We start from the raw sequence: 19,361 nt of genomic DNA on the forward strand, positions 1-19,361 counted from the left end.
AGAAGTTGAATGTCTTCTTGGTGAAGAGCTCCAATCTGAAGGTGGATGGATTGGCATTTACGATGGATGCGGGGTCGTGCAGTGATGGAACGTGTTATGGGCTGAATCTGGTAGACGCTCGACGAAGCTTCGGTTCGGAGCTGTAACTGGCGACAGAGGTTGCCCGAGATGAAGTTTCCCGCTGACCCGGAGTCGATGAGAGCGTGGGCTATGACAGAAGATGTGGAGGTGGTTAACTGAACACATGTAGACAGAGGATACATCTTTTCAACTTCGGACTGGATAACACTCACCGCGGTAGGAACAGGACGAAGGGGGCATTTCATCCGAACATGCCCACTGGCTCCACAATAGAGACACAAACCCCGGGTCAGCCTTCTCTGTCGCTCAGCGGCTGATAGTCTACCAGATTCAAGTATCATCGGTTCTGGTTCTGGAGGGCTGGTGGTCTCCACTGGGCGGAGGAGTGCATTAGAAGAGACATCGGAGAGAGTCTGATATGATTGCATACGGTCAGAACATCTGATGGATTGCTGTATGAAACGCTCTAGACCCATAGCGTCATCCAACGCAGCTAGTTGGAGGCGAAGACGGGGTTCGAGCCCGAGACGATAGGTGGTCAGCAACGACCGCTCGTTCCATCCACTGGCAGCGGCTAGGGTTCGAAACCGTAAGGCATACTCATGAGTGGACATCGATCCTTGTGATAAGTGATAGAGCTGCTCACCCGCTGACACTTCCCCGTCTGTACGGTTGAACACTTCTTTGAAGTGATTGATGAATGCCTGGATGGAACGAGTGGCCGGCCCGTTTTGCTGCCACATCGATTCGGCCCACTTCAAAGCTGGTCCTGTGAGAAGAGAGGTGATAAACGCTATTTTAGACTGGTCTGTAGGATAGAGCGCTGGTTGCATAGTAAAGACAAGAGAACATTGCAGTAGAAATCCATTGCACTCCTCCGCCCCGCCAGCGTAGGGCGCTGGTCGGGCCATGGGACTGGATGGTGGTTCCGAAGAAGTGCATGGAGGTACGGGTGCTGGCGGTGCGGAAGGGGTGACAGATGGAGATGACAACAAAACCTTCCGCAGAGTATCCACCAGTTCCTGGAATGGATCCTGAGCACTCATGCTGCTTACTGTTATGGTCCGGGCTTCCTGTTATGAAGCAGACGGGACAACAAGGTAAGTGTTATACGAATGGTGTTTTATTTATACAAGCAGCAGTGCCGGAGGTGAATGGTGAGTTCGTGAAGGTGAGCAAGACTTGACGTGATGAATTCAGAGCTGGATGGTAACGTGAAGAGAGTAACAGGTCCTTTCCGTTTTAGGTAGCGAGACTGGAGGATTCCAAGAACGAAAGCCAGAGGGGCACAGAGAGTTCGTGGATCCGCCACCCTCCGCTGACGCGGAAGTCAGCTTACGGCCACACACCACTGATGACTGGATACAGTGAAGATACAGAGGACTGGCGCTTGGAAGACTGGAACGAGACAGAGATAAGGTAAGTGCAATTGGGTAAGTAAACTCGATAGTGATACTCGCCAAGAGACACTGGAAGTCCGCTTTCTCTGGAACGAGCCCGGACAATGAGTGGTGTGTGGAGAGTGGCTTTATGTGCTGGTGATGATTGCGTGCAGGTGTTCATTAATCAGTACTCAGGTGACGGTGATCTGGGAGTGATTGTGGGTGCAGAACCTGACCAATCCGTGACAATATCACGGTTTGTGCAAATAATTTTCTTAGATACTTTTGCATAATTAGCCAAAGTGCTATCAATGGTTTTATATATTATAGCAGATATTGGGTTTAATATTACTGAAAAATGTTTAAGGCTTTTTTTCCATATTATTGTTACAACATAAATGCATGATCTCATAATAACAAATGTTCAGTGTGAAAGCAGGATATTGAAGGCAGGGTTAGTATTTGTCATGTGATCTCAACACTTCTGTCAAATGTCTTAACATTTCTACACTCGTGTGACATTATTCATAAATATCATTCCTTTCTGAAGTGAATTCAGCTTTCAGAATAAAAACCAACCTGTTTGTTCCTCAGTATCTTCATGTTTGACTCTGAATGCTTCTTCAGTCTTCAAGTCTTCAATCTCCTCTTTAATAAACACCATCTTTGTTTGTTCTTTAGTTTCTTCATGTTTGACTCTGAATGTTTCTTCAATCTTCATGTCTTCACTCTCCTCTTTAATAAACACCATCTTTAAATACTATAGCATCTTCTCTTACTCTGAGATGCAGATGCATACTTTTTGCACTTCGGTTTAATAGAGTTAGGGTATATTGAAAAACTTCTCACTTCCATCTTATTTTCTCCCTCATCTTCAAAATCATCCTACATCGCTGCAAAAGTACCAACCCAGTGTTCACAAAGTGAATTTGCAAAGAAGGTCAAACACCCTTTACAAAAAAAAAAAGGTAAAACAGTGATGTAGGATGATTTTGAAGTTGGAGGAGAAAAATGAAATGGGAGTTTTTGACATACCCTGTTTGAAAGAGTTAATTTGTAAATGTAAATTGTATTTTTGTTGAAATCCAGACTACTCAGTGAAAGGTAGAGACTGCTATAGTGGAGATTGTGGGGGTCTCAGATGGCGAGGACAGCCTCACTCTGCTGAACAGCGATTTTGAGGAGTTTGCGATCCCAGCCGACCTCTACAACGGCGGCATCGAGGAGCTTATTGAAAGCCTGCCAGTGAAAGTAGAAATAAAACACATTCACAAACGAGCTATTGATGTTTCCTTGGTTCAGTCTTAAGTTTTTTTAGTTTAGTTTAAATTATTTACTATTTTAGTTCATTTTTGTAGTCATACGTTCATTTAGTTTATGTAGTAGCTGTGTACATTTGGTAGTAGTTAGTAGTTTATAGTATTTCATTTAGTTGTAGTAGTTTAGTTTGTTTACAGATAGCTTGTACATAGTTTATAGTAAGATTCGTTTTCGGTTCATTTAAATCATTTGGTTGCATTTAATTTGGAAATAAAAATGTTCGTTTATTTATGATTTAAATGTATATATTTTATTTTAAAAGTTGTTAGAATGGTATTTTCACAGATACATTTAAGTTACCTCAACAGTCAGTATGTGTCACTATATGTTTAACTGTAGAACACATGCTAGCATTAGCATCAACATTTTCAGCCTGTCACAAAAAAGGAAAATTTCTTGTTTACATTTTGTAAATTTTCCATGATGATTTTCCCTTTGTGTTTTACTCTTAGGATGGCAACAGAACATTGTGTAAACATACCATACTGTAGTGTCCTAACCTGTGACTACTTTTCCATATCTTCTCTAGGAAGTGAGGACAGGCAACCAGGTTTGCACTCTGGACTCCTCTCTGAGACATTCAAGTACTTATGAAATTCAAAAACTCAACCAGAAATTTGCATGTACACCTGAAGCGTGCGCTAAAGCCTGTTAAACAGAGCCTGATTACTGGACTAATCTATTCGCTCATACTGTCAAAACCACACAAGGATTACATAAACACAGTTGGTTATGTCTAAAGTGAAAATAAACAGTTGAGAGAAAAACGATTGACTCGCGCGAATAATTAAATTCAGATTGGTGTGAACACAGCATCAGATGCATGCAGCTCTTAAAACGACAGAACTATACATGATGCCAATTGTCATAAAAAATAAAAAACTCACTCACTTGTCTCAAACCTTTAAAAGTTTTTTTTTTTTTTTCATGTGCTAAACTCAAAAAAATACCTGGATAACGGTAGCTGGTCCCCACTGACTTTAATAGTGAGAAAAAGATCATTAAAATACTATGGAAGTAACTGGGGACCCAGCAACTGTTTGGTTACCCACATTCTTCAAAATAAGTTTCATGTTCAACATGTTTTATTTATTTATTTTATTTAAATGAGAGTGAGTAAATGATGACAGAATTGTCATTTCTGGGTTATGGTAGTCTAATAAAACACAAAGAAAAATAATTTATTGCTCTTGACTGAAGAACTTTAAGATGGTTGCTTTAATAAGAGTCAGTGTTTAATTTATGTATATAGTGTTTTATTTTTATTTTTGTTAATTCAATTTCTTGAATGCTATTGATAAATGCAACTACTGTACCTGAAAATTAAAGTTTGTTAAATTTAATTATGTGTATTTGTAACATGTAGCCTGCCAGATAACAAGGTTTAAAAAAATGACAATTTTTTTTTATCTTTGCTCAATTTGGCCTAAACATTTGTCGTTCTTTTTATTTTATTATGTATGGCTTTGGTTTTAAAATAGGGAAATTAGTTTGGCTGTACTGCTCAGACACCTTGGAAAATAGTCAAACCAATATGAGAAAGAATCGTGAAAAAATCGCAAATTGGGATATTTCTGAAAAAAATTTGTGATAAGATTCTTCCAACATTTCGCCCAAGAGCGATAAATGCAAACAATACTTGGCAATCAGGAAAAGGAAGTCCATGGCTTATAAATTGTGTTTGTCTCAATACAAGCACAATCACTCACACAAGCACAAACATACTAAAACACAAACAAACAAATATAAAAAACATACATGCAAATTAAAACACAAACTAAAACAAACATGGAACTAAAGGACAAACACAAACGTACAAATCAAAACACAAACATACATCCAAACAAACATTAAAAACACATGCAAACTAAAACATGAATGTAACTAAAGCCCAAACATACAAACACAGCCATCTGCACACTCGCATAAACAAACATGCCGCTGCAGTTAAACTTTTACAATGTATTTTACAAACCTTTTACAAATAAAAACCTTTAGCATCACAATGAATAAAATAAGGTTTGCAGATTTTTAGATCTTTCACACCTCAGTTGGTTTAATCAATCAAGTTTTTAGTCTGTCATCTTAAAAGAAAAGTCCTTCATACAAACATAAACAAAAAACTGAGTGTGGACATGAATCATATGTGAAAGCTATTAATAGTTCAACTATTTTTAACTGTAATATTAAACTTCACAATTATTACACATCTTATCAAAAATAAATATGCAGCATTTAAACAGCATGGTTAATAAAACTATTTTTAAAAAGAGAAAGAAGGAAGGTCTAATCTGTGGTAAACAGACAACTAAATTTCAGTTTCATTTAGGTGTACTTGTTTTTTAGTTTGCCTGTTCAACCATGCAAACATGTGTGCTCTCACACAGGTGAAGAGGTCATGAGAGCGAGAGCACAGTAGGGACATAGAGAGACGGAGGGTTAGTGAAGAGATCATATTATTGATGAATCACCCATCAATTCACTGGGAAAGAGCCAAATGTTCACAAAGCATGACAATCCACAGATTTCTTAAAACAGATGTATACTGTGAGAACGAGGTTAGAACTAATTCGTACCCCCTGACAAAATGACAGGAGCAGCTGAGGGGGCTGAGACAGACACCTGCTCAAATGGAGACACACTCCTGACAGTTGTGTTAATAGACTGTTGTGCTGTGTTAATTCTTTGTATCAATTATTATTATATTGCTGAAAAAGCTTTTTATATACATTCATCAAATGACTTGTTTGGGTACTTTTACATATAGTGTGATAAGCACTGAAAAACATGTTCAAAGGATTCTGTGTGTAATGCGAGCTCATGCAGCACATGTGCAGGTTGAGGAGAGAGTATGAGAGCGAGAGGGGTTAGGGAAAATGGGCTTCGTGGCCATAATGAGCGTTGCATTTTTCCCAATTCAGAACTATACGAGTGACACGTCTTGAGTATTCTATAGTCTTTGTTTTCATAAGCATGAGGAAAAGTGGAAATAAAGAACCTAATGGGTATTTAATAAAAAATTATTTAGTAGGTAGGGTTAGTAGTAGGTCCCATACGATAAAAAAATATTTTTTTTACTGTATGGGGTAGGGAGAGCTATCTATCTATCTATCTATCTATCTATCTATCTATCTATCTATCTATCTATCTATCTATCTATCTATCTATCTATCTATGCATGCCTTCAAAACATTCAGACTTTAACCTACTTTAAACTTCAAACTATTTCCTTTAACTTTAAAATTTGACATTTTTCAAGCTTTCTGGTCAGGCTTTCTCAAGCCAATCTTGAAGTTTGTTTTGCTTTTTTATCTAGTTATTATTAATATTTCACAATTCATGTAGTGTAATAATGGACCAAACATATATGGGAAATTTAAAACTACCAGCAAAAGTACATAAGGTAAAATTTTACAAAACTGAGATTTATACATCATATGAACGCTCAATAAATAAGCTTTCTATTGATATGTGGTTTGTTAGGATAGGACAATATTTGGCCGAGATACATTTATTTGAAAATCTGAAATCTAAGGGTGCAAAAAATCTAAATACTGAGAAAATCACCTTTAAAGTTGTCCAAATTAAGTTCTTAACAATGCATATTACTAATCAAAAATTACATTTTGATAGGTTTACAGTAGGAATTTTACAAAAAATCTTCATGGAACATGACCTTTACTTAATATCCTAATGATTTTTGACATAAAAGAAAAATCAATAATTTTGACCCATACTATGTATTTTTGGCTATTGCTACAAGTATACCCCAGCGACTTAAGACTGGTTTTGTGGTCCAGGGTCACATATTACATAAGTACAGCCGTTTTTGCACACACAACTAAAAGGAAGGTAGAAAACAAAGATGGGGAAAAAAAAAACAGAAAATAAGGAATTAATTATGGTACATGAAAGATCACATATTTCTTTTTTAAAAAGGATTTTTTTTTTATTAATTACTCTTAGTGATTTGATTTTACTTCTTATATTCTACTACTACTAGTAGATTCTAAAGATTTTGGTTTTTAAAAAAACAAACAACATCCTTAATGCACAGCAGTTCATATTACCTTTAGAAAAACAAAAGGAACTCAAATCATTCAAGAACATTGAGGAAACATTACAAGAAAAAAGCTTTGGCCTAAAAAAATTTACATTGCTACATCGCTGGTGTACCTTTATTTGTAAAGGGCATTTGATCTTTACATGTTCACTTTGTAAACACTGGGTCGGTACTTCTGCAGCAATGTAGGACGATTTTGAAGTTAGAGGAGAAAATGAGAAGGGAGTTTTTCGACATGCCCTAACTGTCATAAACAGGAATACACACAGTTCACGCAGAGCTAGACCAAGATTAGCGTTTGCGGTTAAAAAGTAAATAAATTGTGTGTGTGTTTTTTTTAAACAAATTGTTTTGTTAGATAAGACCCTTAATTCCTGGGCTGGGATTGTTTAGAGCTCTTTGACACTGCATTTATACTACTGCAGTTTGGAAGGGGGTGAGTACATTATCTGTAAGTTTTTGTTGCGGATTAAGTGACTACTCCTTTAAATCCTAAAAAAAAAATTCTATAGAAAAGCCTTTTATTTGTAACATTTATAAAATATTAAGCCAGGAACAAAATAAGACTGAATAAACCACCCCTGCTGCAAAAAATGGCTGGTTGGCTGGTTTTAGCTGTTCAGCGGTTTCAGAGGGGTTTTGCCCACTTTTCCAGCCTGGCCAAGTTGGAGAAACCACCAGCTAAAACCAGCCTGGCAAGGCTGGGAGACCAGCTAAAACCAGCTACTTCCAGCTTAAACCAGCTAAGACCAGCCAACCAGCCTAGGCTGGTTTTAGCAGGGGTTTTTTTTTCAGCAGGGACACGAAAAGCAGTTTTCAAGTAATTCTTAGTATAATCCCAGCAAACACAGAACATTCCCCTAACGTTCCCATTAGTTTTTTTTTTTTGTAACCAAATGAGAACGTTCCCAGAATGTTCCCTGCAGGTTATTTTTAGTTTTTATTTTATAACCTTAAAAATACCTTCTCAGAACGTTCCCTGCAGGTTATTTTTAGGTTTTTCTAAGAATGTTCCCGGAACGTTCCCAGAAGGTTCCCAGAACGTTCCCCTAACCTAAAGGGAACGTTCAAGTTACGTAAAGAAAACTTTCCAGGCTAAACAATAGGGAACGTTCTGGTAACCAAAAACTAACGTTCCCTGAACGTTCAGGGAACCAAAAGAAATTAGACAAATCTTCAGTTTGTAGATCACAAAAGGAGCCGTTTACATTAAAGTAATCAAAAATAAACCTTTGTAAAAAACGCTTTGTAGGATATAGTATGGATGTATCATTTTACAAGACACTTCTTTGAAACAGAGTACAAAAACCCTGATATTTAAAAAGCATTCCTTTGTCAATAGCTGACTAACCAAAATAATACAATACTTTGTCCAGTTATCAAAGTGAATCGATTTATTTTTCTACAGTATCTATTATATTACTATGTGGGGGGAAATTATGCTTTTTTTTAAAGTAAAGACCACGCTAAAAGACATTGTAGGACCGTCTGGAAGGAATCATTTCCACCTCATTATTCTCCCGCTCGCGCCTCTCCTCATTCAGTCGACACCAGTCTTCAGGAGGAGCCACACATATTATTTAGACAGGGATCAAACACACTTTATTCATTTTTGTTTAAGCCACATTTTACAGGCTTCTTTCTGTATTGTTTTCATCGACTAGAGCGCGACTTGTGCGTCGTTTCTGGCGTCTGACTAATGAAATAAACATTTAGTGCAGCTGGAAAGAAGTTTGGAGATCTGTGAAGGGAATTGATGGGAGTCTGTCTTAAGGTTTGAGCTTTTATTTCTACTCTTCTGACATATTGTTATACTTTATAGACTTTGGTAACGTCAGACATTATAATACATGTTAATGTAGGTAAATATTAATAGTTTAATGTATTGTCAGTTTCTGCACACAAAAGTATTTAAGTTATAATTACTTCATTGCAATGAATATACTTATTAGAAAATAAAACTATATTTAGATTCATGTGGACATGCTGCTGTAGTGGATAATGAAGATAAGTAGAGTTTGTTTTCGTTTTATTCATGTCATATTGAGAGAAATAATTGTATCATCTTTAAGTTGAACACTTTTAGCATATATCTCAACTCAAATAATCTGTTCCTAAAAGCAAACACTTACAATAAATTGAGATGATCCTCTGACTCTGAATGTCTTGTTGAATGAGAGTTGATAGTCTGAGGTTCATCAATATTAACAGCTACTGAAAAGACTCTTTTGTTTCATGTCAATAGTTCCTGTTCTGAATGAAAGTCAGAATATATGAAAAGAAACTCTGAATATATAAAATGAAAGTATGAATATATGGAATGAAAGTCTGAATATATGGAATAAAATCAGAATATATATAAAATGAAAATCTGAATATATATATATATATATATATATATATATATATATATATATATACACACACACACACACAATTAAACATGTAGCTATTGAAGGAAATCTAATATCATCAGCGCCATTTTGTGTTATTAATTCGCAATTGTTTAGACACATTTTGAACAATGAGCCAGTCCGCACGAAATTTAGTAGCGGCAATTTTAAGTAATGATGATTAAATTACCACCCTTGGGAACGCATGCATAGGCCCAAATACTGGTAACCGTACTCTGCACCGTTCTACTGATCAAGAAATTAGTTCGCTATTTTATCGCGGAAGAGCGAATGCAGTGAACCTGACAGGCCAGGAAGTTTCATTGTATATATATATATTCAGACTATCGTTCCATATATTAAGACATTCATTGTATAAATATAATGTTTTCATTCCATATATTCAGACTTTTATTTGATATATTTGGACTTTCATTCAATATATTCAGACTTTAATTCTATATATTCAGAGTTTCTTTCCATATATTCAGACTTTCGTTCCATACACTAAAACTTCGTATTATAAATATAATTATTTCCTGAACGACATTCCATAGTATGTATGTATGTATGTATGTATGTGTGTGTGTATATAAATATATATATATATACAGACCAAAAGTTTGGACACACCACCTCATTCAGGTGTGTCCAAACTTTTGGTCTGTACTGTAGATATGAATTCAACTGAAATATAGCAAATAGTGGAGCTCTGCAGCCACCTAACTGGTAAAAGTTGTTTGCAGTTGTTTTTTTAACTTTTAAAACTGAAAATCGAAGTCGAAATAAAAAAAAAAAGGGAAAAAATCTTACACTAAACCATGTGAAATTATCCATTTTGTCCACATGAATTAAAGTTAGAAATGTGGGTCTTTTATAAAGTGAATTTTACATTAAAAAAAAAAACAGTTTTTGTATAAAAACCCATTTAAAAAATATGTATTTATTAATTTATATATATTTAAAAAAATATCACTAACCTACTGAAAACTGCACAAATGTAGAGTAAAAAAAATTAATAAACAGAAATTTATTCAGTACAGACCAAAAGTTTGGACACACCTCATTCATTTGAATATATATATATATGACAATATTAAAAAAAAAAAAAAAAAACTATTTAACAGCTATATTTTTTCATTTTGGCAGTTTAGCTCCTCCCACACTGAAATTCTTTATCAGTGAAGTTCCTCCAATTGCAGTTCAGCTATAAATGCTGGAAGATTCCCATCAGTTCAAAAGTGAAGACGAGCATCAAAGCATCGTGAAGAGCTGAAATCTGTAAAGACTGATCCAGTGATCCAGAACACAGCAGAATGAAACACACTGAAGATACTCAAGAACAAATAGGTTGGTGTTTATTCTTCATTCATGATAAGTGATGCAAAATTCTGAGTTAGTGAAGTTGGAAAACTTCCATTAGAAATAAAAGAAATAAACTGGTTATGTTATGTTATGTTAGCCTATAACAAGAAAATTAAATGTAGTTGAAAAAAAAAAACGTTTTGCAGCATAATCTTGGATAAAATTGTTGTTAAAAGCATAATTCATAAAGCATAAAAAAAAAAAAAATCCCTATTATCATTCCGTCACCCTCATATTGTTTCAAACCTGTAGGAGTTTTTCTGTTAAACATATTTTGAAGAATATTGGTGGCTAGTTGCTGGGCCCCATTGACGACGTAGTATGACAAAAAATAAAAAAATAAATAAAAATACTATGGGAGTTAATGGGGAAATAGACATTTTTGTTAATGAACATTCTTCAGAACAAATAAATTAATATTGGTTTAGAACAACTTGAGGCTGAGTAATTTTAATTTTTCTGTAATGTTGAAGATTTTTTTGGTCATAATGTGAACTAATCCTGCTACTATTATAATAATGTATCTGTCTGGGTGTGTACGGTAGTGATGCGCGGGTCGTCTCATAACCCGCGGGCCCCGCGGGTAACCCGCGGGTCGGGTTGGGGCGGGTAAAGAAACTGTCACTTTATTTGCGGGGCGGGTTGGGGCGGGTCATTAAAAACAAAATAAAATTAAAAAAAAACAATGTATGTTGCGTGCAATCCCCTATAGCCTATATTACATATTTGGGAATATCTATTTTCATATTTTATTAAGTTCTTTAATAAGGTTATCAACACGTCACGTCACGAAAGCGCCAAGCAGCTCCCGCTGCCAGCCACAAGCGCATCAAGCGAACTCACATTCAGCTCTGCTGGCCTGGTGCTATGCGTATTTAAATCTCCTCTGATGCGCATTATCCTGCATTAGCCAAAATCATGACAGTCAACCAGATCCAGTCATATGTGAATGAATGTAAATATTCGCTAAAACACACAATAAAGACAGCAATGATGTAGTCAGGACTGTGGCGCCGGCTTGCTTTGAAATGTATTGCGCCCGCTGCGTCCTGCACCCTAGTCATTTTAAACAGTACATAATAACGAACACAATATCTTACAAACAAAAAGAAGCAGATTTTCATGATCAGAACTTCCTTAAACCAGTGAACCTTTAAACCTTTCAGTCCAAGGATCCAGTAAACGAATGCGTTCAAATAGAAAGTTCAAACCGATATTCATAAATGAAGCATATATACCCACATTTCTTCCGGCACCACTATCGTTACACCACTGATTATCTTGTTATTAATATGATTTGATTTATGGTTCATATTCATAATCGTACAGTATTGTTGCCAGTTTAAAGGGCGAAAAGCACTTTCGGTTTTCATTTGCATTACAATGCATAGTATGTCTATTTAATTGTCGCGGGTGCGGGGCGGGGCGGGTTGTAAAAATAGACACAGTACTGCGGGGCGGGCTGGGGCGGGCCAAATAATTTCATAATTGCGGGACCCGCGGGTTGAAAAAAACCCCGACCCGCGCATCACTAGTGTACGGGCCTGCAGGAGAATGGAATGTACAGACATTGAAGAAGTCACATATGGTGGACCTCATATGAAGAAACTATATGATTTGTTTTAACATTAGACAAAATATATGTTGAGACACACTACAGTAGCTAGGCCATGTTCCCCTAGGGAGGCCAGGGAAAGGAAGAACTTATGTTAGGGGCCTATACTGCCCTCCAAAGGCAAAGCGCAGTAACTACACATTTGGTCAAAATTGAGTTAAGGCTTAAAATGGACTTTGTGACAACTGTTTTGTCTTGTGGCAAAGTCTCCTGGTTAAATTTTGTCCCAGAGAAATGAGAGTGTTTCAGAGAAACAAGAGTGTCAACATGTTTGTCTAGCTGGTGTAAAAATTTAAAGGCATTTTTCTCAGTTTCAGTGTTCGCGTAGTTACTGCACTTTGCCTTTGGAGGGCAGTATAGCTAGTCCATGGTGGGGAAGAACATCTGTTTATAATAATAATAATGGTAAATCCATTCAGTTTGACATGTGTGCGTGAGAAGGCAGGTATAAGAACCCTGCCTCAACCAAGGTAAGTTAGTTCTCTATGAATGGCTCGGCTTGATTGTTTCGGCAATAAAGTCTATTCTTTTTGGTATCAAAACCTGAGTCTCAAAAATGTTTCTTCGATTGAGGAAGAGGGAAACCACCACAGTAACTGTCCCCTTAACTTGCTGCTAGCCTTAATCTCAGAAATAAATGAACTCTCTAGTCGTTTAGTAACTGGTCCTTAAGTCATAGTGTATGAAATCTATTCAGTAATTAATTTTTATTACCAAATTTACAATTCATTCCCTTTAATTCCTTTAAATTCTGTCCAACTTCAAATATTTCTAAAATTAAGTTCCCCTGGAAATTTTCCACACCTATGCAACCCTAATGGTTCACCATGATGCTGAAGAACATTAATGTTAGAAAGCATTGAGCACAAATAAAGCTAAAATATAGAGTTTACAACATTGTTATTTTTATGTTTTGTACTCAAAATCTCAAAATAACTCTCACAAAAATTTAAATTCTGCCTTCATTTACTCACCCTCAGGTTCTTTCAAATCTGTTCATACTGTAATCGGCCTTAGATTATTAACGTTTCACTTTTAAACATCACTTTTCCTTGATCTGGACAACTGTGCATCATTACAATGATTGAAGACTATCTTCGATATTTGATCAATGTTTTTCGATAAAACTGTTGCAGTGACAGATAATTATTATTTGTGTCAAAAGTTCAAAATAATAAATAAATCCGTATGTGTGATTTGATTCACATTCAGTCACGTCTGCAGAGGTACATTTTTGTGTTACCATAGCTTCACTGAACAGCGTCAATAAGTGTTTATGTTCCAAAGACATGCATTGAGAAATATTGATATATTTACACAGTTTGAAATTTCTATTTATTTTTCACTAATTTAGGTGATTTAATTAGCTTTTCTCTGGTTGGTCTTTAAAACATAACATAAGACGAGTAAATGATAGTTGTCACACACAAAAATGTAATTTGTTTCTCAGTCATGCAATTAATTTATAAAAATACACAGCAGCTGTCTTATATCTGTTATTACAATAGGACTTCCTTTCATATTTTGCTCTTTAAAATGCTTCTTTTTTCAGACCTGATGGAGGAGAGCGAGGAGAGTGACGAACTGAGTGAAGAGGAGGAGCATCACGTCAAACCAGGAAAAAAAACTTTGAGTCACTCAGAGACTAAAAAGACATTTTTAAAGAAAAGAATGGCCAAGAAATCTGTCTGCACTCAGTGTGGAAAGAGTTTCGCAGACAAACATAGTCTTAAGTGTCACATGAGAGTTCACACTGGAGAGAAGCCGTTCACATGTGATCAATGCGGGAAAAGTTTTGCACAACAAGGAAACTTTAAGGGACACATGAGAGTTCACACAGGAGAGAAGCCGTTTCCATGTGATCAGTGCGCAAGGAGTTTCTCACACAAACAAAGTCTTGAGTGTCACATGAGAGTTCACACTGGAGAGAAGCCATTCACATGTAATCAATGTGGAAATCAATTTAAAGAAAAAGGATCCCTTAAAAAGCACATGAAAATCCACACTGGAGAGAAGCCGTTTTCATGTGATCAGTGCGGGAAGAGTTTCTCAGACAAACACTATCTTGAGCTTCACATGAGAGTTCACACCGGAGTGAAGCTGTTTCCGTGTGATCACTGTGGTAAGAGTTTCAGACAATCATCAAACCTTACAGTACACAGGAGAATTCACACAGGAGAGAAGCCGTACAAGTGTGATCTATGTGAAAAGAGATTCGCACACAAAAATGCTCTTGCAGGTCACATGAGAATCCACACCGGAGTGAAGCCGTTCATGTGCGATCGGTGTGAAATGAGATTCTCAAGGAAAGATGGTCTTGAGTGTCACCTCAGAGTTCACACTGGAGAGAAGCCATTCGCTTGTGATCAATGCGGAAAGAGCTTCACGCAAAGAGCACATCTTAAAGGACACATGAGAGTTCACACTGGAGAAAAGCCACACACGTGTGATCAGTGCGGGACGAGTTTCCCATACAAAAACGGCCTTTCTCTTCACATGAGGATCCACACAGGAGAGAAGCCATTCAAGTGTGATCAGTGCGGCAAAACATTTCATTGGTCATCAGGTCTGAAAACTCACCTGGCAGTTCATACGAATGAGAAGCCACATTCCTGTTCTGAATGTGGAAAGACATTTTCACGGCTGAGGAATTTACTTTTACATCAGAAAACTCTGCATACTGGTGTGAGAGAGCACATGTGCTTTGAGTGTGGGAAGACTTTCACTACAGCAAAACATTTAAGACTACACCTGAGAGTTCACACTGGAGAGAAACCTCACAAGTGTTCATACTGTGACAAGACATTCAGTCAGTTAGGAAATATGAAAATACACGAGAAGATGCACAGCAGAGAGAAGCGTCATAACAGGTGTGATCAGTGCGGGAAGAGTTTCTTTTTTAAAGGTCACCTGAAGCTACACATGAGGATCCATACAGTGGAGTAACCACATCTATTTGGGCAAAGCTTCGTCCAGTTACCTTCTTTATTCGCACATATTTCTTTGAATTTTCCATAGCATAGTGGCCAATGAACTTGTGCCATAAAGGAAAGAATTTCCCCTTTCACACAGAGCACTGATTCCAATAACGTGATATTTAGCCCCTGGAATGCAAATTTTATTAGGGTAACCGAGCCAAAAACACGTATTTAACATCCCCGGGGGACCCCCACTTCGAAACACCATTGGGCTAGTTTTGAGTAGCAATTGGGTGGGTTTTGTTGTAAAAACCTGGCAACCCTGATCCCAACTTGCGCACCATTGGACGCACCTTTAAAGTGTTTTGTTTTCGATCTGAATTACTTGGTTTTAAAGTTCTAGGATCTCAGCACAAATCAGACAATTCAAGTGGTTCGATTAGAAGATTTGAAACACTTCTACAGACCCAAATTCCACAAGAGGCCATAAGTTTGTCGTTTGATACCCTGGCACCAGCCACCCTGAAGTCTAATGAACTAGAAGCTAAGAACAACTTGCAACATTAACACACAAGGACACTTGTTGATAATCCCAAGAAAAGAGATTGTGAAACTTGGGGCAAGTAACCAAGATTAATGGTCAAAATATGCACATCATGAACATCACATGAGGAAAATTATTAGAGATTTTGGTTGGTGGGCTCCCCCACTCAGGACAGAAACAGAGATTCCTTCCCTAACCTTTTGACTTTCCAGCTCAGAGAACGTACCATTACATTCCCAATACGACACAGAAAACTGCCTATTCATGTATGCATCTAAAATGATGCTAAAAGAACTTAGGAGCAACTAATCATTTCTATGCATAACTTCCTATCATTTATGTAACCCATACATTTGTCTATCACGTTTTAATCACTCGTTGTGTATGTCCTTTGTGATAACTATTGAATAGCTTAATGGTTTATATTTGTGTTTGGTATGCCTGTGCTTGAAATTGCATTTCTTGAAATGCTTCTATAATTCAATTCTTTGTCAAATGTATTATAGCCTTGTTATAGATATCTCGTCCAAATTTGACTCTGCAAAGAGCGGGAAAATTGGAACCACGGGACCATTGGGACCTTTGCACCGGAGAACCCTTTTCATAGTTCCTAGAACTATTGGAAGAAGTTACTGCTTTTTGGCGTGTTCGCACCACAGGAACGTCAGGCAGACGTTTGTAAGATGTCAGTGTTACATACATTATAATTCATAAACATCTTTAAGACATTTATTAGACGTCTATTTGACATCTTATAGGAAACATCCAATAGATGTATTGCAGATGAGCAAACTATGTCTTGCAGATGTAAATGCAGACGTCAAATAGATGAAAAGTTGCCAAGTCTTGAACTGTTCAGATTAGGAAAACTATTTTAAAAAACTAAATGGTTCCATTTTACTTTTACTGAACAGTTACTGAAATATGTTTTTTTTCCAAAATAAAATTTTCTCTGTCTTCTACTTGGTCTTTTTCTGTATAGCATAGTAAGATTTTTCTGTAGGCATATTTTGGCATTACAGCAATGGTTTATTGATTTCAGCCTATATGCAACCAATAAGTTCTACAGCCATATTGTGGCTATTGATTTTTTTGATATCTGAAATATGTCAATTAGAAAATATGTCCACAAATGACAAATTAAGGGGTGCTATATGAAGGATGCTTGAGGGTTAAAGGAGACCCTGTGACGTGCGGGTAAAGATGAGGAAGCAAATGCAGGATGAAATGAAATGACAGTTTATTGAAGTTGATACAAACAGAGTGATGATGGTGCGATCTCTCAGCTGGGTGACACAGGGGTTAGATGGCTGGTGATGGTGGTGAGAGAGTCCGATGGTGCTGTGGTGAATCCAGTGAAACACGAAGACAGCGACAACATCCACGACAGAACAATCCAAACACTCGAACCAGACAGAGCAAGACGAACCAACACGACGAGGGATCCGGGAAAACTATCAGACGAGGGAGAGAGAATGCTGTGAGTATAAATAGGCAGTGGTGATGAGAGACACCTGTGGCGGGCTGATTGGCAGCTCAGCTGAGCGAGCGTGACAATCACATGACAAACGAACAAATCACAAGACCTGAGAAGACAGCGGATACATGAACCGTGACAGTACCCCTTCCTCTAGGAACGTCTCCTGACGTTCCCAGATTCTGCAACCTGTCGATTGAAATCATCGATAAGAGAGTGATCCAGGATGTCTCTGGCAGGCACCCAACTTCTCTCCTCCGGACCGTAACCTTCCCAGTCCACCAAGTACTGAAATCCTCGTCCCCTCCGCCTAGAGTCCAGAATGCGATTAACCGAATAGGTTGGTTCCCCGTCTACGAGTCGCGGCGGTGGGGGAACCGGAGCTGGCGGATTAATACGTGCAAAAAACACTGGCTTAATTTTGGAGACATGAAAGACGGGATGAATTCTCCTGTATACTGGAGGAAGTTTGAGGCGGACTGCCACCGGACTAATGATTTTGGTGACAGGAAACGGGCCAATAAATTTGGGAGCAAGCTTATTAGAAACGGAGCGGAGCGGAATGTTCTTAGTAGAAAGCCACACTTTAGAACCGACGACGTATACGGGAGGCTTTGACCGGTGGCGATCGGCCTTGGCCTTGGTGCGCGCTCCCACCCGGAGTAGAGCCTCACGGGCTCTAGTCCAGGTGTGATGGCACCTCTGGACGAAGGCGTGAGCAGAGGGGACCGCGACTTCGGATTCCAGACTAGGAAAAATAGGTGGCTGGTAACCTAAGCTACACTGAAACGGAGATAGGCCCGTGGATGATACTGGTAATGAATTGTGGGCATACTCCACCATCGAGAGTTGTTGGCTCCAGGAGGAAGGATTTCTGGAGACCACGCAACGTAACGCCCTTTCCAGATCTTGGTTGGCTCTCTCGGTTTGACCATTGGTTTGTGGATGGAACCCTGAAGATAGACTAACAGTAGCCCCCAGTAATTTACAAAATTCTTGCCAAAATTTGGACACAAACTGGGGTCCCCTGTCGGAGACCACGTCTGTCGGGAGGCCATGTAACCGAAAGACGTGATCCACCACAGTCACCGCTGTTTCCTTGGCTGAGGGTAATTTGGGCAAGGGAATAAAGTGGGCAGCCTTCGAGAACCGGTCCACCACGGTCAAAACTACCGTGTTGCCCTGGGAGGGCGGGAGGGCGGTAACAAAATCTAGCGCAATATGGGACCAGGGTCTCGAAGGTACCGGCAGCGGTTGAAGGAGCCCATCTGGAGGTCTATTAGAAGTCTTACCAATAGCACAAACCGAGCAAGCCAAAACAAAACTGCGAACGTCACGAGCCATAAGGGGCCACCAAAATCGTTGCTTGACCAAATGTAAGGTTCGATTGACTCCTGGATGACATGCTACATTAGAACAATGTCCCCACTGAATAACCTCGGACCGTAATTCCTCTGGCACAAATAACCGATTCGGTGGGCAAGCGGGCGGAGGCGTTACCCCTTCTAAGGCTGTTTTTACCTTCGATTCGACCTCCCATGTGAGAGTTGAAACGATAAGCGTCTCAGGAAAAATACTCTCGGGAGTGGACGGGCGATCGGAATGGTCAAAAATACGCGACAAAGAATCGGGTTTAACGTTTTTGGAACCCGGGCGGTACGAGAGAGTAAAATCAAAACGTCCGAAAAACAGAGCCCACCGAGCCTGCCTAGAGTTCAATCTTTTAGCCGTTCTAATGTATTCGAGGTTTTTGTGATCGGTCCATACGATGAAAGGTACCCCCGACCCCTCAAGCCAATGACGCCATTCTTCTAATGCCAACTTGACTGCCAACAACTCTCGATTACCAATATCATAATTCGATTCTGCAGGGGATAAACGATGGGAGTAAAACGCGCAAGGATGCATTTTGTCGTCTGTGGTTGAGCGCTGGGACAGGACCGCGCCAACCCCCACCTCTGATGCGTCAACCTCCACCACAAACTGACGTGATGGATCAGGGGTAATTAAGATGGGAGCCGAAACGAAGCGGCCTTTCAGTTTGGCAAACGCAGCATCAGCTGCGTCTGACCACCTGAACGTCGTCTTGGAAGAGGTTAAGGCAGTCAGAGGTGCGGCTAGCTGGCTGTAATTACGAACAAAGCGTCGGTAAAAATTGGCGAACCCAAGAAACCTTTGCAGGGCCTTGCGGGAATCCGGGGTT

The 19,361-nt window shown here is 38.6% G+C and overlaps 1 protein-coding gene across 1 annotated transcript in view; it reads left to right on the forward strand.

Annotated features, from left to right (window-relative positions):
* LOC141326033 (uncharacterized) overlaps positions 1 to 15,165 on the forward strand; it is a 321,966-nt gene extending 306,801 nt beyond the window's left edge. Inside the window, exons 8-10 of the mRNA XM_073834739.1 lie at positions 2,568 to 2,714; positions 3,313 to 3,367; positions 13,772 to 15,165. Coding sequence (XP_073690840.1) covers positions 2,568 to 2,714; positions 3,313 to 3,367; positions 13,772 to 15,165 — 1,596 coding nt within the window. The remainder of the gene's footprint in view (positions 1 to 2,567; positions 2,715 to 3,312; positions 3,368 to 13,771) is intronic.
* Positions 15,166 to 19,361: the final 4,196 nt, after the last annotated feature.

This window comes from Garra rufa, chromosome 2, assembly GCF_049309525.1.
Source record: "Garra rufa chromosome 2, GarRuf1.0, whole genome shotgun sequence".
NCBI classification, from domain to species: domain Eukaryota; kingdom Metazoa; phylum Chordata; class Actinopteri; order Cypriniformes; family Cyprinidae; genus Garra; species Garra rufa.